Below are 26,502 nucleotides of genomic sequence, written 5' to 3' on the forward strand. Positions count from 1 at the left end.
GCCGTGGCGGGGTCGCGGCCGCAGCCCTGCCTCCCTCCGCGCCGGGAGTGCGCGCTCACGCGGGGGGCCGAGCTCGGGCGCCCCGGGCCCCGGCGGCTGGCGTGGCGGGGTCTGGTGGCGAGAGACGCCGCTTGGGTGCGGAGGGGGTCTTTTCCTTACGTGGTCCTGGCCGCGGGGTGGCTCGGCCGGAGTGAATCAGCTCAGCCGGGATTGTGTTCGTGCAGCGCTTCTCACATCCTGCCCGAGAGGGCTGTGAAGCAATCCTGAGTCAGTGACTCTAAGGCCAGGGAAGAGGAACCACTCGACCCCCCCCACCCCCTTCACACTTTTCAAAGGGCCCGTGTTCTGGAAAAGTACTGAAGTGACTTATGTAAATGGCGAGGGAGGCTTTGAAGCGGTTTGTTCAGGCAGTGGGCTTTCAGAGTCAACATTTGCCTAGAACATGCTGACCCAAGAGGCCTGCTGTTAGTGCTAATGTAAAAAGAAAAAAAAAAAAAAAGACTTCTTGTGTGCAAATGGTTTTCTTATCAGAGACACTCAAGTCTTACCCTTGATCCTTTAAATTTTTTTTTTTTTTAATGTTTATTTATTTTTGACAGCGAGAGAGAGACAGAGCCCGAGCCGGGGAGGGGCAGAGAGAGAGGGAGACACAGAATCCGAAACAGGCTCCAGGCTCTGAGCTGTCCACACAGAGCCCGACGTGGGGCTCAAACTCACGAACCACAAGATCATGACCTGAGCCCAAGTCAGTAGGCTCAACCCACTGAGCCACCCAGGCGCCCCCTTTGGTCCTTTAAAAGAAAAAAAAAAAAAAAAGAAAAAGAAAAAGATCTTAGACGTAAATGCCTTAGTAGGGTTTGCGTTGTCTTAGATTTTATCTGTGCTACTTGGGTGAGGATGAGACCTCCTGAGTTTCCGTGCACAGATCTGTGGTCCAGTCATGCGTGCTGTTTCTAGGTATGGGAAGCAGCCTGCTTCATCCTGGGTTACGGTGGATGATTTTCAGTAAAAAATCGAGTTTGATTCAGGGTAACTTTTAGGTGATAGCATCGGGGCTATATTGAGCCCTTAGAAGCCTGCTGATCAGAATGGCTTTAAGTTTCATATCAGTGAAACCGGCGGGGGCAGGGCAGAGGTGGCCTCAGCGTTTTCTGTACTTGGTGTTTGGCCAAGACCTGGCCATTGCAGTGGGTAGTGAAGTCAGATGACTTCCACATCTCGGCATCAAACCACTGGGAAATTTGGTTTAAAGTTTCAAGAAATGTGCTCTCCTCAAAGATGAGGTGTTCAGGCAGTTTTGTAATTTCCCTGTATATGTTTAAACTCTAGGAAGAACACTTCATTGTTAATTCCTGTTTAGCATTGGAATTGACTATTAACAAATTCTTTTGAAAAAGACATTTCTCTTGAGTGATTTGTGTGTGTGTGTGTGGGGGGGGTGGTGGAGAGTGTGGCAGTGGGGAGAGTCTAAACTGACTTCCCAAAGTCCTTTTTGTAAATGGAGGCAGGAGGTGTGGCACTGTATTTCTTTTTGATTAAGCGGAGAGAGGGAGTTGTATCTCTGGGTCAACAGTTAAACCAGAAACTCACTTAAGCCAAAGAAACACCAGTGTCTGAAATTTGTGTTTTATAATCCTTAGGGGAAAAATGCCACTAGGACTGACTGCCGATAAGTGCTGCGACCAGTGTTGTGACAACACTGTAGCTTTCTGACCCTTTTTTATTTCTTCTTGCCTTACTGCCTTACGGGTTTGCAGATTTTCCCGGACTCTTTGTGGCCTTGGTGTTGGGGTTTCTCTGGTCTTGTGTGGCCACTCATCCTCTATTGGCTGCTGACTTTCGTTTCTCCTCCAATCGTACGGTTGTACCTCGCAACGCCTCATTCCCCGAATGATGTGGTTTCTTGTAACTCTGGTCGTTGATTCATTGATAATAGTTCTGTGTAGTCATGAGCTTAGACTTTTTCAGATTTTAGCTCTGCCAGTCTGACTCAACTGTTGGAGTGCCTGGTGAATCCTCGTGGCTAACACGCGGGGCGGGGGGTGGGGGGGGAAGGAGGGTTCTTTCCTTGCAGAGGTTTCCTTGTTAGTTACAGAGACAGCCACAGTGACAGAGAATGCTACTTAAAATTACTTCCAATTAGTGATCTAGAAATACTGTTTTTCTCTTGAGCAGGCATCTGACTCATTATTGCTTTGGACTGTTGGGTTCATTCGTTTATTCAGCATGCAGGTGTAGAGCACTGCTCTGCTGTGCGTAGGTGCCTAGGAAGACAGGTAAAGACATAGCCCCACCTTCAAGGTGCTCAGACCCATAACAGAAGAAATAGTAGAGTAAGGTAGAAGGTCACGGCTGCACCTAAGAGGCACACCAGGAGGTCACAGAAGGCTTCCTGGTGGCTGTGATCTCAGAGCTGCGTTTTGGAGTATAGGAGCAGGCTAGGGAGAGAAGGGGGAGCTGGTGGTGTTCAGGGAAGGATCCTGAATGATGTGGGCTGCTGATTGTAGCAGCAGAGGCGGAAGGCAGTTCTCAAGTCATTTCCAGGAGCTGACTGGGGGCGCTGAGTAGGGAAGGGAGGTGGAGAGAGGAGCTAGGAACAAACATCCTCTGGGCTGAGACCCAGGGAGGCAAGCTCTGAGATTTCTTATAGTTTCCTTTCAGAGTGGTCTGGGCCTGAGGTGGTGGGGAGTGGAAGGCAGCATCCGCTCTGGTGGGGGAGGCGTAGGGGGAGTGCCTGGGGGGTAGGTCGTGTGTTTGACTTGGGTGACTGCGTGAATGGAGGCACGCTTCACCAAAACAGGGGGTAAGAAAGGGGACTGGGTTTGGGGGTGATGATAAGGTGACCTCGGGGCAGGTTCACTAGTATCCAGGCACGTCCAGGTGGAGGTGTTCTGACAGATCCGGAGCTCAGGAGGGGCAGCCGACACCAGATAGTTTGGAGTCATCAGGCTACACAGAATCGACTTGTTATTTGGAGTAGACGAACCTCAGTGGGAAAGGTGTCAGGGGGGCGCTGGTTCCTAATCTCGAGCTTGCCTGCCATGCGAGGAAATATTTTCTTTGTGGCCTCCTTCTCTAAAAAAACACCAAACAAATGATTTTCAGTTTGAGCTATATGTGCAGAAAGGGCTTTATTTTTGAGACTCAAGTCCTGTTTTCTCTCTTCTAGGTGTGTGGGTAGGTGTGAGTATGAGGAGTGGTGAGGGGGCTCCAAACGTGAGTTAGAGGGAAACAGAGACCCAGAAGGCTGTTCGTTTGTTCTTTTTCTTTTCTTTCTTTCTTTTTCTTCCTTCCTTAATTTTTTTTAACATTTATTTTTGAGAGAGAGACAGAGACAGAGCACCAGGCGAGGGAGGGTCAGAGAGAGAGAGAGGGAGACACAGAGTCCGAAGCAGGCTCCAGGCTCAGAGCTGTCAGCACAGAGCCCGGCCTGGGGCTCGAACCCACGAACCGTGAGATCATGACCTGAGCTGAAGTTGCATGCCCAACTGACTGAGCCGCCCAGGCGCCCCCCAGAAGGCTGTCCTTTCAGTGAGATTGTCTTCCGTTGTAACGGCAGGTCAGCACCCTCCGGTTCAGCTTGTTAGTATCTTCTACTCTGAGGGACCACCAGATTTCCAGAAATCACTTTTTCTTTAAACTTGGTAATGCTCCTTACTTGTTAGGGTTTAGTAGAGCCTGCTCTTGGTTTATTTACAGTAATGGAATGGGTGGGAGGGGGATACTTAGAGCGTAATTTCCCCCAAATAATTCAAACTTGATCCTGCAGGGAATTAGCGGACAGACTTTTAAATTGTAGCTTTGTTGAGTTCACGTTAGCCGTGACTGTCCCCCAGCACACTGCGGCTGGGGACGTGCATTAGGCTGGGTCAGTCAGCTGTGTGCCCCTAGAGAGTTAGCAGGGAGCCTGGATCAAAGCGTTTGGATAGATCGTCCACTTGGGAACACGTGATCTGATTCACGTAAACGAGTTCTTTTCGAGGCTGCCGGGAAGTCAGGCCCGTCCGAGCCTTTGGATTAGTTGAACGTGTGATTGGTTCTCGACAGGCACTTGCGCTGTGTCTGGTGCTCTCACCGACCGACCACACCGTGTCGTGGGTTCCGTGGGATTTCTGGCCCCTGGATGTGAGCGACTTCCTTTTGGGCAAGTCCAGAGGACAGTCCTCTAGCTGGTCAGCACGTAGCCAAGTGCTGGCAGCCGCAGCCTCTCACGCCGGACTTGTGGTGGGAGTGCAGAGGGCCGTTGGTCTTTTGTAACCTGCGGGAATTCACACTCACTTCCCTTTCTCGGGCTCGGGTCTTGCGCTAGTCAGGAAGGGCCGCCTGCCGCCGGGGACGCAGGAAGTGCGGTGCCTTCGTGTAGTTTCTTGAGAGCTTTTCTCAGGAAGTGCTATGACTGTTGCTCTTCTCTCATTAGCTCACTTTTTGACGTTTCAGCGTGCATGACTGGGGGGAGGGTGGGTTTTTCTTAAAAAGTAGTTTCTGAAAATATCGCAATCCACCGAGCTTGGTTTCTCTTAAAAACTTCATTTTTTCGTCATTTTGTACAGATTTGGTTGGGATCCAAGCCACAGAGCTTGTACCACGAATCTTATCTTACAGTTCCAGAAGAGCCCACGGACCTTCGGAGCATGGCCGAGCCCACGGTGGGGGCCACTTAGTTAGTACCCCGAGTGCGGTACGGGACAGGGGGTAGGGCTCCTGTGCTGTCTGTGGAGGATTTGTGGTTAGTGTCTGAGGACAGTCCTGTAGCATCGCTGTTTTCTTTGTTCAGAGCCCAGGATGCCCCCTTTTGAGAAGACCCCTGAGAGGGCGGCCCGCTTGTTTGGTTCCCGCTGGGGCGGGTGACCTTCCGCAGCCCCTGGGAAGCAGACCCCTGTCCTCCGAGGCGGAGAGGCTGTGGAGGGGACATGGGAAGTGTAGACCGGGGTGTAATTCTCTGGTGTTTGCCTGCCTTTGTTGGCCTCTCGCCGCTGCCACGGGGGAGCGGGGTTGGACCTCCAGGCACCCTGTCGCGCATCCAGACGGAGGGAAAATGCAAGGCGTGCCAGTGTTTTTCCATGGAGCACCTGCAGCTCCAGGATGTTTGGTGAAATGAAGAGCTCCTGTCTCCCCACGAGAAGGAGAAACACCTCCTCTTTCCCCTGAGGCCCCTGGGGTCAGGAGCGGTGTCCAGTTGTGTCTCCGTGGCTCTTCTGCCGTTTCCGAGCGGCTGACTGTCACGAACTCCAGTCCCCCCCCGCCTCCCGGTGCCTCGGTGGACGGTGGGCCGCTTCGCTCCCCGGCCCCCCCCCCCCCACGGCTCCCCTCCCTTCATACTTACTGTGCCCTCCTGGAGTCACCCTGAAGCCTTCCCCTCGCCCCCCTCACCCAGGGGGAGGAAGGGCCCCAGGTCAGGGGTCCTGAGCCCTAACACCCAGCCGACTCCCCAGTGCGGGACTCTGCAGATTCTCTGCCCGAAGCCTTAAGCCTCGGGGCTGAACCTTTGCGGGCCTGCCATCCCGCGGTGGCCGGAGCCTGCCCTTCGGAGGGCGTGCTGCTTTGTTCCACTTTTAGAATCGTGGGCTGGGGTGGGGTGGGGGTGTCAGTGCGCTAGATTTGTTGTTGCCTCTGGCACCCGCTTGCCCTAGCCCTGTTCTCCAAACTTCCATGGTATTCCGAGTAAAGGGGCTTGCCTTGGGAGGCCGGGTCGTCAGCAGAAGCTGTGATCGGGTCCCCAACCCCCTCTCCCCACTTCCTCTCTTCGTAACTAGAAACCGGGGCTAGGTGGTACCAGAGAGATGATTCAGGGGCGTCCAGGTCTCGGTGTGGAAATTGTGTGTGTGTGTGACTGACATGGCTGTGCTTTTTTGGTAAAGTAACCACAGCTCCTCAGATCTCTCGGGGCTTCGGTTCCTGACCTGGGACGTGCGGTTTCTTAGTAAACCTCCCTGGGGTGCGGGGACTTGCCTGCACAGGTGGTCGCCCCTGGAGACTGGGGTTACTGTGCAGTGGGGTTGCTGCTGGCACTGGAAGGAACCTTTTCTGGGAAGATTCCCAGGAGTTAGGCTGTGGAAAGCGGGAACCAGCCCCCCCACGGGCTTCTGGCCGAGGTGAGGGAACAGCGTGGGCCCCCAAGTGGACTCTGGCTTGGCTGTGCCTGCCCTGGCCGGGGCCCTTCGTTTCGAGTTAGATCGTCACCTGGCCACACGTGGTCTCCCCACGCCTGTGTCGGCGCTGTGGGGCCCTTTGTAGAAGGCTTTGCTCCTTTCCAGAGTGCCTTCCACTTTGGGTGTGCGAAATTGCCGCTTGAGGGCGGGGTCTCCCCCGCCCCACCCGCCGGGCCCCTGCCACCTCTCAGCTCCTTCTCCTCTCTAGCAAAAATAAACCTGTCAGTACACAGATTAAACAGGAAGCCAACATAAAAAAGCCCTCAACAGATCTTGGACAGAGGCCCCGGTGGAACGTTCCCGGGGAAAGCTGCCTGGCAGGGACGAGACCTGCCCAAGGCAGCCCCGGGCCCTGAGCCCGGCCCGCCCGAGCCTGCCCTGGGCCTCTCCTGGGCAGGACGGGGCCGACGCTGGACCCCTTGGCGTGTGTGTGTCATGGGGACTGGCCGCGGAGACCAGTTTTCCCGCTCGCGGTGGCTTTTGCCAGTTCCCACTCCTTAGGTTTGCTCGCCCCTCCCCTCTCCTGGGGCAGCCCTCAGGGAGCCCGTCTGAAGGCAGGTGTTGTAAGGCCTCCGGGGGCTCAGGCGCCGAGAGCTCCCCTTTGCGGTCACTCGAAGTCCATGTGCTGTATGTTTTGACCTTTAATTAATGGCAGTACCTGTGTCTTGTGTCGTTCCTGGAGGATCTCAGGCGTGTCAGCTTGTGAGGCCGCCGGGCTCGTGGGAGTCCGGGGCCGGGCAGCTCTTCCCCTGCGCCCCTCACGGGCCAGGGGGTGCTCACATGATGACCGGGATGGGGGCCCCGGGCCCGCGCTGGCCCCCTCCTGGGTTGCCGTGTGCCGAGGACGTGTTTCCGCATCTCCCTTTTGGGAAGCTGATTGCAGTCTCTGGGCCCAGATGGGGGGTGTGGCCCGGGGTGTTAGCTGGCGCCCTGGTCCTTTCTTTGGTCTGAGAGATGACAGGTGCCGTGAGACTGGGGGTACGTCGGTCTGGTGCTGCCGCTGTGGGGTTTTCCGCCTCGGATGGACCACGTTTACTGAATGACTGGTAGACTTTAGGCCCCCTTCGGGCCTTCGGATGGATTGTCCCACAGGCTTTCCCATCATCTCGTGGTCTTCCATTGGACTGGAGCGTCTTTCCCTTTCCTGGAAGCTGTCTTTGAGCACTACAGGAACAAGGCCTACGGTTTGGGAAATCGAGGCAGCAGCTGCTAGTCTACGTGTCTAGGCCTTTTGCTTGCCAGCTGCCGCTCATCACCTGAGAACCTTAGCGAGCCAGTGGCCCCGAGTGCCGTCACCCCCCCCCCCCCCCCGCATCGCAGACAGCGGGAAAGGTTAGCTGCTCTCCTCCCTCTGCACCGTGGGGCCCCAGGCCCAGGCCCCGACTTCCCCGGATCCAGGGAACCGCTACCTTCCACCCGCTGACTAAAGCGTTCTTGGCAATGAGTCGGCCGGGACAGACCGACGGGCTTTCTGGGAAGTACAGCTGTGGGCCATCTGGCGCCTGTGTAGGGACGTTCGCAGGCCCTGGGAAGATTCAGCGCTCTATCATGAGGCAAGTGAATGAAATCATCTTCCTGGAATCTGTGGCTCTTCAGGCCTTGCTTGGGGTGTTGCAGCGTCCCTTCCCCAGAGCCCCTCGCAAAGCTGCGGTAGAAGGTCACGCACAGCACAGGGATTTCCTGCTGCTGCCTGCTGGGATTCAGAGTCGGCCCGGGCTCGCGTGGGGCTCCGGGTGTATTGCCCCTCCCTCCCTGTCCCCATGGAGGTGCCAGCCGGGGCGGGCGGCAGACCTGCGGATACGCGGGTGCGAGGGCAGGACCTCGGTTGCCACTGTCTCTGCCTCAGCGGAGTGGAGCCTGTCTGGGGCGCAGCTTTATGTGGCGTGAGCCCCGGGGACGGTGTGTCCCAGGGCCGAGGGGGGGCGATTGTCGCCACGGCCGAGATGGCCCCCCCTCCCCCAGGCTCTTCCTGCTCCAGCTCTTCTCTCCACAGCTGAGTATTAAAGAGAAGACTTTGTTTTTCTAGGTCCTTCCCTAAATAAAAGCCTTGTTTGTCTCTGCAGTCACACAGCTGGCGGCCTGGGTTGTGGTGATCACCCTCATCCCGGGCCTGCCTTCGTTCCAGGTGGCCTTCAGTGGCTTTGTGCAGGCGGGTTTGTCGGGGCGCCTCTGTGTTGAGCACGTGCGGTGGCTTCCGTGAGTTTACTCGTGGCCGCTCTCGATTTGGGGTTGTTTGGACCCAGCTGCCAGTTTGGGGTTTCTCTCCAGGCCTTGGCAATTCTCAAGTTGCTCAGCTTGGACGGGCTGAAGGAAAAGCCCTCGGGCTTACCTGAACTAGGCTAGAAAATCTGAAATCGGTTAAAACACAAAAACCCTCCACTTCCACCTGTCCCCCGGTAGCTGGGACAGACTTTGAAGGGAGTGTTTGAGAAGTATGACCCTTTGCATGTCTCTTTAACCAGGTCACCATGGCTGCTGTTGGCTCCTTTGCTGTCCCCAACGGTCCCCCAGGTCACCTCCCCTCCTTGCTGCTTGTGTCCAGAGGGTGTGCACAGGTTCCAGTGGATCCGGAACCTGGTCCCAGAGTTTGGGGTCTGCAGCTCGCACGTCAGGGTGCTTTCCTCCCCGGCGGAATTTTTTGAGCTCATGAAGGTAAGTTGTGTCCGCAGGAGAGAAGGAGGGACGTCTGAGCTAGAGGCTTGGGGACTTGGGGTGGGAGGGTGTCCTGAGCAGACGTGTCTTCTGTTCTGGAAGTTTCTTTCTTTCTTTTCTTTTTTTAAGTTTTTTTATTTTGAGAGAGAGAGCGGGGGAGGAGCAGAGAGAGAGACTCCCAAGCAGGCTCCGCACTGTTAACACAGAGCCTGACGCGGTGCCCTGACTCACAAACCACAGGATCATGACCTGAGCCGAAATCAAGGGCCGGACGCTTCACTCCCTGAGGCCCCCCAGGCGCCCCGCGCTGTGGCAGTTTCTGATGGCTACCCTGCTTGTTGCTGTGGGTTCTTCTCCCTGTTAGGTTTTCAGCCTCACAGATGGTTGAGTTGCACTGTCCTCGGACGCTCCTGTGTGGCTCGCATCTCAGGTAGAGCAGCCCAGAGCGTGTGGGCCCGTGAGGGGCGGGTCCTGGATTTCGAGTCTTACGGACAGACTGACTGCTTTGGTTCCATCAGAAGGGAGGTTCGCGAGGGGCTGTGGGCGTCCTTGCCGACGGGGTCTGAGACGAAAGGAACCTTACTCTAGATATGGCACGAAGGCCCCTGCAAACGTCTTCAGGACACAGAACGTCCTGGAGATGAAGACCTGGCCGAGCCACGGATGACACTCGATGTGTAGGAAGTGGCTGGAATTCTCTTGTTCGGTGAGGAGGTGTTTAGAGACCACTGGGAGATTTGGACATCCGGTTTTAGGCCTTATGAGTCCTGTTCTTTCCTGTGACTTTGTCTACAGTTTGTGCCTTTTCTGTACTGGGGGAGGGGCTAACCTTTGTTGGGGGGGGGGGAGGCGGGCAGGCTCGGCTTGAGCCTTCAGTGCCCAGGTCTTCCGGTCTCATCCAAGTCCTCCAGGTTCAGCTGCGAATCGGAATAATTCATTTGAAGCTGATCAATTTTTATTAACATGAACTCTCTGGGTTCAAGTTGCCAATGATGTTAGAGTTAAGGTCTGACGAGGTCAGACAGGCAGAAAGGGGGGAGGTCGTAGGAAATGTATGTAGAGATTAACTTTTCCACCGAACGGTCTGTAGTTGACTTGAACACTCGCCCCTTCCCCTTTGGCCCTGCTGTGCTGCGGAGCGCCGCTTAGCTTAATTTCTGCCTGGCTCGTTCCAGAATGCACTCTGCGTGCGTGCGTGCATGTTTCCCTGTCTGTGTACAGGCTCTCCCCACCTCTCCCCTGCACTGCTCCTCTGTCCCGTGTGTCCTTTTTGGCTAGAACTGATGTCAGGCCGTTTGCCTTTTGCTCCTACTTGGTTCTGTGTTTGGCTTGAAGAAACCGGTTCTGCAGAGGCAGGTTTTCGTGTTCTAGTCTACTCTGGGCGAATGACTGGCTGCGTCTCCGTGTGGCGATCCCCAGGCTGCGCACCTGCCCGGGCAGGGCCGCGGAGGACAGGAAGGGCCCCGGGGCTTGGCCCGGCAGGCCGGGAGGAGGCCCTTCTGTCCTGCCTTCTGGGTGGAGTCGAGGGCAGTTCTCCCCGCATGGGTGGTGCAGAGTGGGATGTAGCTCTTCCCAGGGCCCACAGAGTGGCCTTGTTCGCTGATTGGGGAGTGCAGCCTGTCGTCTGCCTGGCCCCGAGCCCTGGTTACAGCCGAGGCTGCTCCCACGGGCCTGGCGGCGGCACCCGCAGGCGGTCTGCTGCCTGAGCCGGGGTGCCTGTACCCGAGTTGTTGGTCTGCGTCCCCGCAGTCCCCGCGGGAGCACTTCATAAATAACAAAACAGAGACAGAGGGGGTGGCGAGCTGGGAAAATTCTCCGTGCTTTCCTTGTCTGCAGGCTTCTTGCTGGTGTGTTTGCCTGCTCCTGGAGTCAGGGCGGCCCTCCTGTGCGGGCTGGGGGGCTGGGGGGGCCACGTCCCTCTTTGGTGGGGAAGCAGACACGTGCCCTGCCTCCTGCTTCTCTCTCCCCGCCTGCCGCCTCCCCAGAGGCCCGGCCCTCCTGTCTCCTTCGAGAGCCTGACGGAGCCTGACTGTTGGAATGCCGCCGACCTTTCTGCCCTCGCCACCCGCCTCTGGGGCAGGGTGCTTCCAACTCCAGAGGGGGTCATTGTTCCCCGGGCTGGAGCAGGTCTAGGGAGAGGACCGAGGTCACAGTCATCTTTGATGCCCGTCTGGTCTGTCTTCGTCCCTAGGGAGCTGTCCGCATCTCAGAGGAAATTCGTACGTGCTCGTTATAAAAGTCAACCATGCGGGTGCAGAGGGGGCATGCAGGTTGGCACCCACGCTGCCCTCCTGCTCTGCCCGCAGGGACCGCTCTCGGCAGTCGCGAAGCCCCTGTGTCAGCAGGGTGTGTGTGGGGGGGCAGTAGGTGGGGGAGCAACTTGCTTTCATCTCAGCGGTATGTTGCAGGCGCCCTGTCAGGACACGGCACAGACCTCCCTCGTTCTTTCGATGGCTGCGTCGTGGCTCGTACAGTTAGGCCGTGCCTTACTTTCGGGGGGGAGTATTTTAAATTAGGGTCGTGGGGCCTTACTTGGTAGCTCACCGTAAGGCGTAAGCGAGTTCAGCCTGGAGGCTTGTACGTTTTCTCAGTGGGCTGTTGGGAACAGTCGGCAACCGTTTTTCCTCTTCCAGGGCCAGATAAAAGTGGCGAAGAGACGGGTCGTGATGGCGTCTCTCTACCTGGGGACGGGTCCTCTGGAACAGGAACTGGTAAGGTTTGAGGTGGGGTGGTCCCCACGGCAGCAGATTCGCTCTGACTCCCCCCCCCCCCCCCCCTCACCGGCCACACGGCCCTGGGAAGTTGGGGTCAAGCCTCCCCGCCAGCTGCTGGTTGTCTGGTGTGTTAGGAGGGCCAATGAGGGGTGCGGGGGAGAGCTCCTCCTTGCTCACGCGTCCTCCTCACCCTGCACAGGGCTTCCTGGGCTGCTCGTGTCTGCCAGTCCAGGGCTCAGCAGGCCACATCTGGCCCGCCGCCTGTTTTTGTATGGCCTGTGGGTTAAGAATGGTTTTTGTGTTTTCGAGTGATTGGGGGAAAAATGAAAAGGAGGAGGCTATCTGTGACACAGGAAAAATGTGTGAAATTCAGATTCCCGTGTCCATAAACAAAGCTTTGTTGGAACACGGCCATGCTCGCTCACAAACGTGTTGTCTGTGGCTGCTCTCTTGCCGGGACTGCAGGGCTGGGTGGTTGTGACAGGGACCATCCGGCCCACCAGACCCAGAGTATTTACTCCCTGGCCCTTTACAGAAAAGATTTTCTGACCCCGTCCCAGACAAATGAGTGGAGTGCAGGTCGGGCTGGGGCCAGGCGCCTGGGCTGGGGTCAGCTCGTTCCACCCGGACCTGCCGTCGCCCACGGTGAGGTGGGCCAGATGGGAAGGAGCGGAACCCACTGGTTCACGCGGCGCGGGGTGTGGTGCGCGGGCACGGCGTGTAGGCTGACTTCACGTGAGCGCGCGTGAGGGGGTTCTGTTATCCTCATTTCAGGACGCCTTGCACTCTGACGCGGTGAGACGGGCCTGGCGCCCACAGCGTTTTCTTGTTCATCGCTGTCCAGAAACGCACAGCTAGGGGCTGGGGAAGAATGCCAGGGATGGGGGGCAGAGGACGAGGGACGCCGGGTCAGAAGCACTCTGTCCTCTCCCGCTCTGAGAGGGAGGCCTCCCTCTGCCTTCAGGACATGCTTTTAGCGGCAGGCTTGGGAAGCCTGTTTGTTCTTCTGGGAGAAGACTGTCACGTCCAGCTCATGGAGAGTGGCCAGCGGGCAGGTTGTGTGTTGGATTCATCGGCTCAGCAAATATTTACCAAGTGCTCTCCGCGTGTAGGCACTGTTTGCCGTGTGTCGGTGGGGATTGTCCGTTGAAATGTGCGAGCACTGGTGTCTTTCTTAGCCTTTCCAAGGGTGGCAAGGTCCAGACTGCTCGGGCAACGCGTCTCTGACCCACAGACCCTCTCTTCCTTAAGGCCCGGCTGGAGAAGGGTGCCAGGTGGTGTCACCTGGTTACTGTTACTGGTCTCTGTGGTACGGACTCTTGAGCACTCGGGGCACGTGTGTGTGTGTGTGTGTGTGTGTGTGTGTGTGTGTGTGTGTGTTCCGAGAGGACTGGGCGCAGCGGGGAGGGGGCGTGTGTTACCTGGAAAGTAGATCCTTTTTTTTAATACATAATCAATCATCTTTTTGGATCTTATACTTTTGTTCTTTTGGGTTCTCTCCTTGGTAGGTAGATTGCCTGGAAAGCACTCTAGAAAAGTCACTCCAAGCAAAGTTTCCTTCAGACCTCAAGGTGTCCATTCTCTTGGACTTTACACGGGGCTCAAGAGGTAGGTCTGACACGTTCCCTGCCCCGAGTTTGCCTCTTTTGGAGCCTGTTTCACGAGTTATCCTCTCGTCTCCCCCGTCCCGGGCAGAGGCAAGACTGTTTGAAGACAGCCCAGAGTATCAGCATTCCTTCTGTAGCAAGTGACTGGAAGCCCAAGGAAAAACAACTTAGGCAAAAAAGAGACTGTTTTTGACTCCCATGACTGACCTGCTCTGGGCAGGTTGATTTGGGGGGTTGGGTGTTCACCAGGACTCATCTGCTGGCCCTCCTTCCTTTGGGCTGGCTTTATTCTCAGGCTCCACGTGGTGGCCCTTGGCGGCCCCAGGCCCATCTGGCCGTGACATCTTGTCCTTGTCTCGCGCTGACCGGCCCCGCCTGGGCCCGGGCGCCCTCCCGTGGAGCTGGGGTGAGGGTTCAGGGTGGGTGGAGCCCTCTTTATGCCGAGTAGATACGCCGAGAGTGGAGCGGGTGGTACCCCTGGGAGGGACTTGGGTACAGTTCCCGGGGCGGGGGTGGGGTGGGGTGAATGGGTGCTGGGTGCCCAAATGGCAGGGGTCTGCTGCACCGACCGCTCCAGTCTTGCTCTGAGACGTGGTGGTGTCCAGAGCTGAATTCGGTCTGAGCCCCTCGGGCTCGCGATGGCACCAGGGGTTCTGGCCGATTGTGATGGGCGGTAGGTGGTTCCCCCCTGGCTGGCGGGGTGTTTTTCCTGGTGTGAATCGCCCATCCTCGTCCTTCCCCTTGCCCACGTGTTTAGGTAGGAAGAACTCACGTACGATGCTGCTCCCGCTGCTGCAGAGATTTCCAGAGCAGGTTCGCGTCTCCCTCTTCCACACGCCTAACCTCCGTGGGCTTCTCCGGCTCCTGATCCCCGAGCGCTTCAATGAGACTATCGGCCTGCAGCACATTAAGGTGTACCTCTTTGACAACAACGTCATCTTGAGTGGGTTAGTTTGCTGCCTTCTGTCCGGGACCTCCCCTTGATATCGTTCAGGGCAGAGGTTTGCAGAACACAGAGAAGGGAAGGCCCATCTTCGTAAGCCTCCGAGAACGTGGTCGTAGGTTTCTGGTCTAGTCGTCACACCGTGTCAGTGTCTTCCGCGGCAGCGCGTCTGCTGTGGCAGCGGGAGGCCTGCCAAGGGCCGTCAGGAGGGAGCCGTGGCTTGCAGAGCGCTTGGTGGCTGCCAGGCCCCGCCCTGCGCCCTGTGTGTGCTGTCGCTCTGACCCCCGCGGAGACCCGAGTCGTGCTCTCCTCGCTGTATCCACGGGAGACTAGACCAGTGACACAGGAAGAACAAGCCGGAATGGCGGGTCCACGTCTTCTGATTCTAAAGCCCGGGCGTTGGTGACGAGCCCCGTGGGGTAGTTGGCTTTATAAGTGGCGTTCTCCTCTCAGCTGATTGCCAACTCTGAGGGGCGGGGCTCTGCGGCTCCCTCCTTTGTGTCACCTCACGCTCAGGGGAGCTGCTGGTTACTCGGTCTCTGCCGTGGGGTCCTCGTCCGTGTTTGTCACTGCCCCGTCCCTGCTGGTTCCCCGGGACCCGCCGCGGTCCTGCCCGAGTCCTCAGCTGCTTGTTTCCTCCCTGCAGCGCGAACCTGAGCGACTCTTACTTCACCAACCGTCAGGACCGCTACGTGTTCTTGCAGGACTGCCCCGAGATCGCAGACTTCTTCACAGAGCTGGTGGATGCGGTGGGGGACGTGTCCCTGCAGTTGCAGGGGGATGACACGGTGCAGGTGGTGGAAGGGATGGTGCATCCTTACAAAGGTAGGGTCCTGGGCTCCGCTGCCCTCCTGAGCTGGCGGGCGGGGCCGCCGGCTGTGGTGAGCACGCCTCTGGCGGCCTGGCTGCGGGCTGGCGACCCTTGGGTGGCAGAACCTCGTTCTGCTTGTGTCTCTGCCGCCAGAGGTGACTCACGGGCCATCGGTGCTGCTCTGTGGGTCCAGGGAAGGCGGGAGGGCGGGCTTCAGCCGGTGCCTGGGGGAGGGGACCAGGGGTCTGGCCTGCGCTTACAGGAAGCAGCCCTCCCCAGGGCCAGTTCCCCAGCGGGGAGCGAGAGGCTCTGTGGCTCTCAGCTCCGCGGAGGCCTGTGGCCTCCTGCCTGGAAAGTGAAATGGGAGAGCCCTCAGCTCTGCTCCCTGGAGACAGGCAAACCCTGGCAGCTAGCGTTCTGGGGGCATTTGCATTCCTGTGATTCCTGTGGCTTCCTGGTGGCCTTTGGGAAGGCCTGCTGCTGAATTTGCAACAGTGTCAGCAGCGTGGGGAGGGGTAAGCGCTGACCGTATAAGGACAAGAGCCCCTGTCCAGGGCGCTAGTCTGTGAGCCGGGTGCCTGCCCTGCCTGCTGCCGGCCTGGACGCTCAGTTATTACTATGGTATTTTCCATTTTCATCAATAAAAAAAAATTGTGGAAATTTGTTTTCTCTCTTGTCATACGAATACTTACGTGTTATCCTCAGTTTTGCCCTTTGGCTCACAGAGCCTGAAATACTCAGCTATCTGGCCCATACAGGAAACATCGGCTGACCCCTGGTCTGACTTTACAGGCCAGGCATGAATATGCAGAGAAGAGGGCCCCGCGTTCTGGGAAGGATGAGTCAACACGCAAAGGGGGCAGGTGGGGGCGGCCGGGCCTGCACAGATGTGCTCTGGGGACCACAGTGGCTCGGAGGGACGCAGGGGACACTCACGACACTCAGAAGGACAGCCTGAGACCTCCTGTGGTGGGTGGCACCTCCTCCCGTGTGGGTGCTGCTGTCACCGTGACACGGTTTGCACAGAGCACCCCTTCTTGTCCCGGAGCCCACCCCCAAAGGCGCTCAGGCGTGGGAGCAAATAAGGACCGGGACGGCCGTCCCGGTCCGTTCCTCTCGGACGCTTGGCTCAGTGTTGCCTGGGGCCTGCTGTCGCCTCATCTCCCCAGAGGGCTGGCTTTGCACAGCACTGACACTCAGTGTCCTCTTCTCTTCCTTTTGCTCTTCGTTCTCTCCCTGCTCCTGCTGGGCTTGTGGTCTCACCCCGACGGCTCAGGTCGGATGCTGACTCGTTAGTGTTCACCTTCCGATAGCGTTTATGGTCCTCTCTCGTCTGTCCTGTGTGTCCAGGCGGCCGCTCGCCACCAGTGTCTCGTGTAGACACGCGGGGCCCCGAGCCTGTCTGTCCCCACGCTGTACCTCGAGGGCCCCGCTCCCACCGTGCGGAGCCCGCTCGGCCCGCAGTTGTGCCCACGCTCTGTGGTTCGCACACCCACACGCGCCTTTGTTAAACGCTCTCGCTCAGGTGCAGCCTGCATGCCGAGCGCCAGCCCCCGGCGTGCGGGTCGGGAGCGTGTGCGTCACAGGCCCTTCCCAGGCACCGCATCCCAAGGTCCCGCTCCCCTCGTCTCTGTCCCCCTCAAGTAGTCTGGTCTGTTTTTGAACTTCGAGTACGTGGAACTGACAGAGGCCTTTTACGTCCCCTGGCGCGGGCTCTGTGTGGGCTCTCCTCGGACGTTTCTGTCCACGGGGGAGCCTTGCTTGCGGCCTGCTGCCTGCGCTCCGCGGGAGCGTGTCGCCAGACGGTCAGTTGGGGCATCTGCGCTTGCCTGTCTCGTGCCGCGTCCCCGTGCCAGGCAGGAGTCCAGAGCCTCCGCTTTCCTCCCTCCCTGTGTCCCTGCAGGTGACCGGGCCGCATACTGCAGGGCGGCCAACAAGAGGGTTATGGATGTGATCAACTCAGCCAGGGCCCGCCAGCAAGTGCTGCACGCCCAGACCTTCCACGGCGACTCCCTCTTGACCCAGGAGGACGCGGCAGCTGCTGGTGACCGGAGGCCGGCCCCCGACACCTGGATTTACCCACTGATCCAGATGAAGCCCTTTGAGATCCAGATTGACGAGATCGTCACCGAGACCCTGCTGACGGAGGCCGAGCGAGGCGCCAAGGTCTACCTCACCACTGGCTACTTCAACCTGACCCAGGCCTACATGGACCTGGTCTTGGGCACGCGGGCCGAGTACCAGATCCTGCTGGCCTCCCCGGAGGTGAACGGCTTCTTCGGGGCCAAGGGGGTGGCGGGTGCCATCCCGGCCGCCTACGTGCACATCGAGCGGCAGTTCTACGGCGAGGTGTGCAGCCTGGGGCAGCAGGAGCGGGTGCGGCTGCAGGAGTACTGGCGGAGGGGCTGGACGTTCCACGCCAAAGGTACGCGGCGGCGGCGGGGCTCGCCCGTTCGCCAGCGCTCGGCCCTCCTCCTGTCCTGTGCTCCCAGCCGCCGGGGCGCCCGTGCCGCAGCCTCGTGTCTGAGCGCGTTTCGGTTGCGCCGGTTTCTCCCTTTTTGCGCCCGGAAGTTAAAACCTCCCGTGGCTGGGGCGGCTCTTTTAGAAAGCGTACGCGTAACTTCTCAGGTGGGTGAAGAGGTGCGTGATGTCGCCTTCACTTGGTCATCGGGAGTTTTCCCGCGTTGGCCGTGCCCTCCTCGGGGACGGAGGGTTCGCGAGGCGTTATTTATTTGGCATTAAACAGCCCGGTTTTCGGTCTTTGCCTCGCCACTGCGGTTCGTTTTCCTCTGTGTGAATCTTCCTCTTTTTTTCATAGCTGTGAGGATCGAGGCCCCGTCCTTTCCGTTTTTAGCCGCACAGCGCTGCCCCCACGTGGGCCGTGGTCTGAACCGTATGTGGGTTATGGTCCCCCGCAGGCATGGGTGTGCGTTGCCGGGGCAGCCCACACGTGCCGTAATCCCAGGAATGTGGTCTGAGACGGGGATAAACGGGTTTAAAACCGTGTGCTCCGCAGAGGGATTGTCCCCGCTGCTGCCTGATGCCTCGAGGGCACCTGCCTCACGTGTAGTCACTCCTTCCCATGCTCCACGGGTCATAGTCCTGTGTTTGAAGGAAGAGTGACTGGCGCAGAGAGCCCCCGGCCACGAGTGACGGACGTGGCCTTTCTGGCTTCTCTTTGGTGGTCCGGAGGCCCCTTGTGCTCTCGTGCTGGCCCTGGAGTCTTGCTCAAGGGCTGGTCGAGGAGGGAGCGGACGGCGGTACCTTGACCTCTGGTCCCGGACTGGGAGTCCGGGCTGCCGACAGCCACGGCCGCTTGTCTGTGTTGTTTAGATTTGAGGTCCCTTGGGGATCATTGGGTGGGACTCTTTTTCTGTTACGTCGGTGCTCTTCACCCGCGGGTACTTGATGAATACTGACGCCCAGGTTGCCCTAGACCTGCATCCAGCTCTCTCGGGGACGAATCCAATATGGCATTCACACACACACACACACACACACACACAAAAAACCTCTCCAGTTTCTGATGCCTCGAGAGTCACTGTCACCGCCCAGAAGGGTGAAGCTTCCGGCCTCGAGGGCGGTTCCCGCTTCCCGCTCGGAGGCCCTGGGTGTGGAAGTGAACTGTCCCCGAGTGCTGGCGCTGGTGGGCTGCGCCGCACAGGTGGGGCTAAGCCAGCGAGGGTGTGGGCAGTATCTCAGGGTTGGTTTCGTTACTTCTGAGAATGACAACGCTGCCTCGGTGTGAGGTATCGAAGACGGCAGCTGGACGGCGGGAGAAGCTTTGTTTTTCCGAGAGGACGCGAGGACCTGGGGAGCTGTGTGGGGTCCGCCTAGACGGCGCCCGCTCCCGGTCTGTCCCGTGGTGAGATCAGCGAGGAGGTCCCTTGGCATTCAGGGCTCCCGGCTCAGCCTGGCCTGACAGTTGTGACCGGGCTGTGGGTTATTTCCCTGAAGCCGCGCTGATAAACGTGCAGCGACTCCCCGGTTACCGTTGAAACAGAAACACCCAACCGGCTTTTCCAGTGCGTCTCGCCTTTTCCCGGACTGGCATGTTCCTGCCCCTGCCCGCCCCCCCCTCGGGTGGGGCCCCGCACTCCTGGGAGCACTGGGTTAGTGGGGAAGGCGGGGATCCCAGGGCACGTGTGTGAGAAACAGAATGGGGGATGGGCCCGTGAGGAGGAGCCAGGGGTCAGAGATCCCTCCGTGTTGGAGAGCCCAAGATCCTCTCCTGTGACTGTGATCGGTACTGGCCGGGGGTCCTAAGTCAGCCCCCTTTTCTGGCTCATCCCTGGATGCTCACTCTCCCCGAAGCGGCCTCCGAGAGGAGCAGGCAGCCCAGGTGCCGGTGGGGGGAGAGGGCTGGGTTTGCTGTCTACTCTCGGCCAGGCCTGTGCCCGGGGACAAGTGGAGCGTCTGTTCGTTCCTGTCGATGGCTGAGTAGCCGGTACCCTGATGGCTTTATCCAGGCTCCCGCAGGACGGGCCTGGCTGATCTTGACTCCTCATGCTCCCAGAAGCCCTTGGTGAGGAGAGGGAGCTGGACCCCACGTTTGCCACGTGCATATCCTTGTGGATCCAACAGCGCCGCGCCCCCTAGGAGTCGGGCAGGGAGGGGCTCTGCGTTGAACCTACCGGTGGCCTCGTGAGTGTGGTGATGCAGGAACAGTCTGCGTGCTCCCTGCCCGCAGGAAGCTAACAGGCGGGGGGGGGGGGGGGGAAGGTGGCATCCTCCTCGTGGAAGTGACCGCACTGGTCAGCAGGTGCCAGGGAATGGCAGGGAGTTCCAAGGGCTGGGGGGCGTCCTTCAGTCTTCTCCTGCCTATCAAGTGTGAGGATGTCAAGCGGTGGTTCAGAGGCGTCTTTGGAGAGACAGAGCAAGGTAGCTGTGAAAACAGCACTTGTTCTGGTCGGTGGGCTCCTGAGTAGAGGTGTGTTTCACTGGCATGCTTGGCTGATCCCGTAGCAGACTGGAGCATAGATGGCTTAAAAAATTTTTTTTATTGTGTTTTATCTATTTATCTATTTTTATTTTTTTTATTTTGGAGAGAGGGAGAGAGTGTGCAGGGGAGGGGCAGAGGGAGAGAGAGCCAGAATCCCCAGCGGGTTCCGTGCTCACTGAGGAGCCTGACCCAGGGCTGGGTCTCACAACCCCAGGATCACGACCTGAGCTGAAATCAAGAGTCGGCCGCTCAACCGACTGAGCCCCCGGGTGCCCTTCTACCCCATTTTCACATTGCCTCAAAGTACCAGAGAAACCTTCCACTGTTTAAAGGCACGTACCCCAGAGAGTTTTGCCACGTGGTTTGTCTAGTGTTCTTCGGGGTTTTGCAAAGGCCACCTATTCGGAATGCTGAGGAGGCACCAGACTTGGAGTCTGGAAGGGTGAGGTTCCGCGAGCAGGATACACCACGAGTGCTGCTGGCGGCTCACGTGAAGAGGCGCTGGGCGTCCAGCCATGTTTCTTTTTTCCATACCTGCTCTGGTTTACTGCGTGGGCATTAGTGCCCAGTGTGGCCCTTCACGGCTTAAGTAATTATTTTTTCCCTTTTAAATGACAATTTATACTCTTATTTCATGCATTTACTTCCAGGAGACTTAATTTTTTTTTTAGAGCGGTTTGGGTTCAGGGCAAAATTGGGAGGAAGGCACAGAGATTGCCCTTACCCTGCCCCCCTCCCCCTACGCACAGCCTCCCCCCTCCCGTCAGCATCCGGCACCAGAAAGGCACAATCATTCTCACCGATCAGCTGACGTCGACACGTGGTATCACCCAGAGTCCACGCTGTATATTGAGGCTCATCTTGTGCATTCGTGAGTTCCCACGGAGGAGGACATGTGCCCATTGTCGCTGTATTATTATACGGAGGGTTTCACTGCCCTAAACACCCTCCGTGCTTCCTGTCCGTCCCTCCCATTTCCCCCCGAATCCTGGCAGCCGCTGGTCCTTTCACTGTTTCCATGTTTTCACCTTTTCCAGAATGTCATACAGTTGGAATCACACAGCCCGTGGCTTTTTCAGACTGGCTTCTTTCACTTAGTGAGGTGCGTTTGAGGTTTGTAAACCCGACGTCTTTTCGTGGCTTCACAGCTCTTGGCATTTAGTGCTAACTAACATTCCGTTGTCTGGACGGACCACAGTTTATTTCTCCACCCACCTACCGAAGGACACCTCGGCTGCTACAGGGATTCCCCTTGGAAACCTGATCCTGGTGGAGAGTGGGGTACAGGGGCCAGGTGCAGAGTGGCCTTCTCGGCGGTCGTCAGCACCGTATCGGCCACGTGCCGTGCCAACAAGCTAACCTCTTGAGGTCTTGGAGAGGCAGCAGCCCCAGGGGTGCCTGAGTGAGGGTGCCGTGTGTGTGTGTGTGTGTGTGTGTGTGTGTGGCCTGCTTCTCACCTCTCCCGCTTCCAGCAGGGGAGTGGCCTGATCTGCTGTCCCATTGTGGGGCTTCTGGCTGGAGCAAGAGGCACGCGGCTTCGCCGCAGCCCCGTCGGGCAGGGGCCACGTCCACGCTGGAGGACATTTCAGGGGCAGGATCAGAAAATGAGTTTTGAGGTGTTGGCTTCGATTTCATCTGGGTGTGGTATCCTAGCACTGAGAGCATGGTGTGTGGCTAGGGCGGGGCAGGGCTGTGGGATTAAGAGATTTCTGGCTCCTGCTGACAGAGGAATCTGTTAATGATTGTGAGAATTGTCACTATTTTTACTGCTTTCCCGGGCGGCCGGTTGGCGTAGTGCCCAAAGGTGAGCTTGCAGTGCAGGCCGGGCAGCCGCGCCCTGTGTGCCCAGGGCACGTGTGTCTCACCTGGGCGCCGGCAGGTGCACACCAGGGCAGACAGCCTCTTTGTGGCCCGGAGTGTAACAGGCGGGTGCTTACTCCTCTGAGCGCAAGGCTGTGATGTCTCCTGTTCCCTGTTATTTTTATATGGGTCTGAGAGCCTCTGCAATTTATTGCCAAATACTGTGGCAGAGATGAAGGAAGGGTGCATAAGGTAAAATTTTTTGGGGCGCCTGGGTGGCTCAGTCGGTTGAGCGTCCGAGTTCGGCTCAGGTCATGATCTCACAGTTCGTGGGTTCGAGCCCCACATCGGGCTCTGTGCTGACCGCTTGCTCAGAGCCTGGAGCCTGCTTCAGGTTCTGTGTCTCCTTCTCTTTCTGCCCCTGCCCCGCTCACGCTTTGTCTCACTCTGTTTCTCAAAAATAAATAAATGTAAAAAAAAGATTAAAAAAAATGTTTCCTTGGAGTGATACTCAGAAGCGTTCCTGAGCTCTCGCTTTAGAACTCAGAGCTTTTTGTACTTCATCATCATGTGTCAGAAGATGCACTTTTAGCCTCATTTGTTTAAACAAATATTTATTGAGTGTCTGCTATGTGCCAGGCAGCATTGAGGTTGGGAATAAGTCACTGGGGACAAGACAAAGCCCCTGTCCTCTCAGGATGTCTGGTTTAATAGGAAACAAATAATGGGCCGATGACTCTATTCAGATACAATGTCCAGTGGTGGAGAGGGTTATGGAGAAGACCAGAGCAAGGGGAGGGAACAGATCTGTTAAATGGGGGTGTCGGGAAGGCCTCTCTGTGGACGGGACACTGAACACAGTCCCCGGCCCAAGGGTCCAGGCAGAGGGAGCAGGAATGTGAAGCCCCGAGACCTCGAGAGGCATGACGAGTGAGGGGGGCGGCCTTGGGGGGCAGTGAGGCTGGCAGGTGGCCGGGGCCCATCAGGAAGGCCCAGAGGCCCGGTGAGTGAGCACCGTGGGAGCCATCAAGTCACCAGGTTTACTCTGTGGCACGATGCTGGGACCGTGTGCTGAAGGGACTGGAGGTGCAGGCAGAGCAGCAGAGGTGGCCCCAGGGGCCGTGGGAGGAGTAGGGGTTCTCCTTCTAGAGCCTAGAGCCAGCAGTAGCCTTGGGGCTCAGTCCAGTCATTCCCCCCCCCCCCCCGGGCACCCCCCCCCCAGGATGCTCTCTCAGGGCCTGAGGACCGTCCCCAGCCAGTCCCCTCTGTGCTGTCGGTGCAGTCCCTTCGGCTGCAGAGTGTGGTAGGTCATAGAGTGATTGGTGTTTAGCACAAAGGTCAGGCCCGGCCTTGATAACAGGCTCATGGCCCTGCTGGGAAGTGCCCTGAGCCCCCGCCCCTCCCCTCCCCCGCTCAGGCCCGGAGCAGGGATGCACCCGCTGTAGCTCCTGCCCGCTACAGCTCCTGCCCGAATGAAAGTTTCCCAGTGTCCTGGGGGCCTGGCCCAGGGGTGAGACATCCGCCGCCTCGTGGAGCTTTGCACCCAGAGGGGCTGGCTGTTCCTGGGGCTGCGTCCTGAGCCCCTGGGGCACGGGTACGGCGGGGCCTCGCCATCTGTGGTCTTTACGTCCTTCGGGTGGAGAAAGATCGTGGTCCACGTGGGCCTACAGAGGAAGGTGGTGGGGCGGTCACAGGCTGCGTGCTCCCCTTCATCAGAGAACAAGAGAGCTTTCGGGGTTGGCGATTAGGAAAAACGGGTCTACGGAAGCTCTTCAGGGGCCGGTAGTGAAATCAGGCTGGGGAGCGGTGGCGGGCACAAGGAGCCGTCGGAGGGGGCTGGGGATGGGCCGCCCACCTCCCGTGGCTGGCCCCTAGGTTGCCTCAGGAGGAAGCCGTCTACGTTTAGGCAGATTTCAGGAATAAAAAGTACACACGGGACCGGGTCCTGTTGGCCTTCCCCGCCGGGCCCCGCAGTCCAGGAGCCTTGGATGGACACACGCAGGGTGGCGTGATTCACATCAGCCTTAGCTGGGGTCGGGCCTCCCTACCGCTCGCTGGCCCTGTCCCATCAGAGTGGGCTTGGGAGAGCCAGCTGGATGGACGGCACTCAGCAGCCCCGGTGCCTTTCAGTCTTTCTGAGCCCATCGCAAGAGTTGGAACAGCGATGGCAGGTGGCCTTTCCTCTGTCCCTGGCCCTGTCCCCCCAGCTCCAGGCTGCGTGGAGAGGAGGGGCAGGAGAGGCGGAGCCTGGCGTAGGCAGAGAGCCAGAACTGCAGTGGCCGAGGCGCAGCCATTCCAGTGGACCTCGCTGGGCATCTGGCCCACCCCGTGGTCTCTTGACACGAGATGAGGGGAGCCGAGTGGTTGCCTGTGCGGCAGTGGCCCCATGGGACGGTGCAGTTGCCTGAGCGATACAGGCAGGCGAGCAGCTTTGATGTGGCCCCTGTGTGGGGGGGGGGCCGGGGGGGAGGGTCGAGCACATTACAGGAACAGGCAGCAGAGCACCGTCATCTCTTACCCAAGATATTCTTGGAAATGCTCTTGCTCTGAGTGAGAATTAGGAAATGGCCTTCTATTTTAGGCTCCTTGGCGTGTAGTACGTCGTTGATTCGCTCACGATGGTCATGCGCGCCCGAGGGCCCTTTGAAAGGGCCGTGTTGGCAGAGGAGGGACCAGCGGCGGTGGGAGGGTGTGAGGAGGCTGGCCCTGAGCAGGGGAACCCTGCGGGGGAGCCGCGGCCAACTTGGGCACCGGATGTTGGGCTGGGTTTTCTGGGCTGAGCGTCCTGGGTGTAACGTTCAGGAAAAGACGGGGGCCAGACCCAGGTCTGGGGTCGCGTAGGAGGAAGGAAGTCTAGGGCAGTAGATGTCCCGTGGAGGTCAGGTTTGGGACAGTCTTTTCAGAAGTAGTTGTGATGGGCACTGGGCCGTCCGGGCAGGCCTTGGGACTCGGGATGGGAGGACACAGTGGAAGACCTGCCTCTTGTCTGACGAGACAGGACCCTGTACCCCCCATCGCCTCATCCTGTGCCCGGCCTTTTCTCTGGCTGTGCCGTCGGCTGGCTCATCTCCTGGCAAGATAGGGGGAACAGTGTTCTCTGGGGTGGGACGGAAGCTTACGGCGCCTCTTGGGTTCTCTCCTCCGCTGGCCTCTCGTGGGCTTTGCCTGTCTGGTTGGATGTCCCCGGGTCCCCAGCAGGCACTCACTTCTGGTGTCCCTTTGGGCGTGGTGTGTCGGCAGCCTGAGTCGGAGAATCGCGTGTCCGTAGGTGGGAAGGGGTGCAGAACGGAGTAACCTGTGCTTACCAAGAGCCTCTGTCACACCCGTGGGACAGCCCCGTGCCTGCGGGCTTGGGTGGACGAACCCGCCGTTCCCTCGTCCACCTTCTTAGCACGGGGGGGTGTCTTTCCCGAGAAGCAGGTACAGACTGGACTCTGGTGCACTTACTTTGTCCCCTCAGTGCTCGTGGCGGGACCGTGGAGCCTCTGGCCAGGGTGGGTTCCGCGTTTCAGTGGCCAAGATGTGGCTGAGGCTCTTCGGAGGGGGGCCTAGGGGCCCTGAGGTCTCCGGGAGGGGCTGCCACACGGGGCCGTGAGAGCGGAACCTGAGCAGCGGCCTCTGGGGTTCCCTGGAGAGCCCACTTCTCACCGTGCTTGGGCAAGAGAGGAGGCGGCGGCCTCCTGGGAAGGCCGGGGGTCCGTGCCCTCCTGACAGCGCCCGGGCGGAGAGCACGTCCTGCCCAACCGCTCCTTCCCGGCAGGGCTGCTTTTCCCTTAGGTTGAACAAAGCGAAGCACGGAGAGGCTCTCAGCAGATGCTCATTTCCTGTCTGCACGTTTCCTTTTCCCTGCAGGCCTCTGGCTGTACCTGGCAGGGAGCAGCCTGCCCTGCCTCACGTTGATTGGCTCTCCTAATTTTGGGTACAGGTCAGTTCACCGGGACCTGGAGGCCCAGATCGCCATAGTGACGGAGAGCCGGGCCCTGCAGCAGCAGCTTCACCAGGTTGGTTGGGACGAGTGGGATTTCCTGGGGTGAGGGGTGGGTAGCTGGGTGCTCGGCCCTGCTCACCTCACCGGGTCCCCCGAGAGCCGTCTCCGCCATCGCCTCCCGCGTGAGAAAGAAGCAAGTCCTCCCAGTCTGCTGGTGGCGGTCCCGAGAGAAACCTGCTGCGGGGCCGCCCTGAGATGTGGCCGCTCCCCAGAGGGGCCCCTACCCCACAGCCCCGGGGGGATCCTTTCAGTGCGGGAGGAGAGCATTGTTTTCTCACTGCGACATGGACGCAGATTAGGAATCCGTTGTGGTCCCCAGCCTCTTGTAAGAACGCACGTCCGTGTGCAGGGCCACCAGGGGGAGGAGCCAGGCTCAGTCGGGGCCTCTGGTGAACAGCCTCAGCAGGAAGGCTTGCCACGCAGGCAGGAAGGGTACTCCGGGAGCCAGTGTCTCTGCCAGGGGATGCAGAGAAGAGGCCGACCTTGTAAGGAACCCTGCGTGCCAGTGCAGAGGGGCTTCGTGGCGAACTGAGTCATTGCCAGGGCTTGGACAGTCCTGCTCCTAGGTTCATATGCCCTAGCGTCCCTGTGCACTGATCACCTGGGTTCCGTCTCACTCCCCGGTGGTTTCCTTTGGTAGTGCTCTGGCTTGGGATTGAAGGCGCAGGAGGTGATGGGGAGGGTCCGGAAGTGTGCCAGCCAGCAGCGGGGTTTCCTCGTGGTGTGTTTGCAGAGTCTGGAGGTGGGCGATGTGTGGGACCCAGCAGAAACCCTTGGCTGCTTCAGCTCCGCCCCCCCCCCCCCCCCCCCCCCCCCCCCCCCCCCCCCCCCCCCCCCCCCCCGGCCGGGGCGGGTGGGGGTGAGTGGCGGGGGGCGGCGGGGGGGGGGGGGGGGGG

General features: G+C 58.9%; 1 protein-coding gene and 1 long non-coding RNA gene across 2 annotated transcripts in view; one reads left to right on the plus strand and one right to left on the minus strand.

Annotated features, from left to right (window-relative positions):
* The window catches only part of LOC121018143 (uncharacterized), a 1,779-nt gene extending 1,541 nt beyond the window's left edge, over positions 1–238 (minus strand). The window contains exon 1 of the long non-coding RNA XR_005785042.1: positions 160–238. This is a non-coding gene — a long non-coding RNA (uncharacterized LOC121018143). The remainder of the gene's footprint in view (positions 1–159) is intronic.
* Positions 239–7,909: 7,671 nt separating this feature from the next.
* The window catches only part of PGS1 (phosphatidylglycerophosphate synthase 1), a 22,721-nt gene continuing 4,128 nt past the window's right edge, over positions 7,910–26,502 (plus strand). The window contains exons 1-9 of the mRNA XM_040456778.1: positions 7,910–8,048; positions 8,213–8,298; positions 8,661–8,801; positions 11,435–11,512; positions 13,024–13,123; positions 13,880–14,069; positions 14,712–14,890; positions 16,780–17,301; positions 25,471–25,619. Coding sequence (XP_040312712.1) covers positions 7,910–8,048; positions 8,213–8,298; positions 8,661–8,801; positions 11,435–11,512; positions 13,024–13,123; positions 13,880–14,069; positions 14,712–14,890; positions 16,780–17,301; positions 25,471–25,619 — 1,584 coding nt within the window. The remainder of the gene's footprint in view (positions 8,049–8,212; positions 8,299–8,660; positions 8,802–11,434; positions 11,513–13,023; positions 13,124–13,879; positions 14,070–14,711; positions 14,891–16,779; positions 17,302–25,470; positions 25,620–26,502) is intronic.

The sequence above is a fragment of the Herpailurus yagouaroundi genome, unplaced genomic scaffold (assembly GCF_014898765.1).
Source record: "Herpailurus yagouaroundi ecotype Mexico unplaced genomic scaffold, PumYag 217, whole genome shotgun sequence".
In the NCBI taxonomy this organism is placed as follows: domain Eukaryota; kingdom Metazoa; phylum Chordata; class Mammalia; order Carnivora; family Felidae; genus Herpailurus; species Herpailurus yagouaroundi.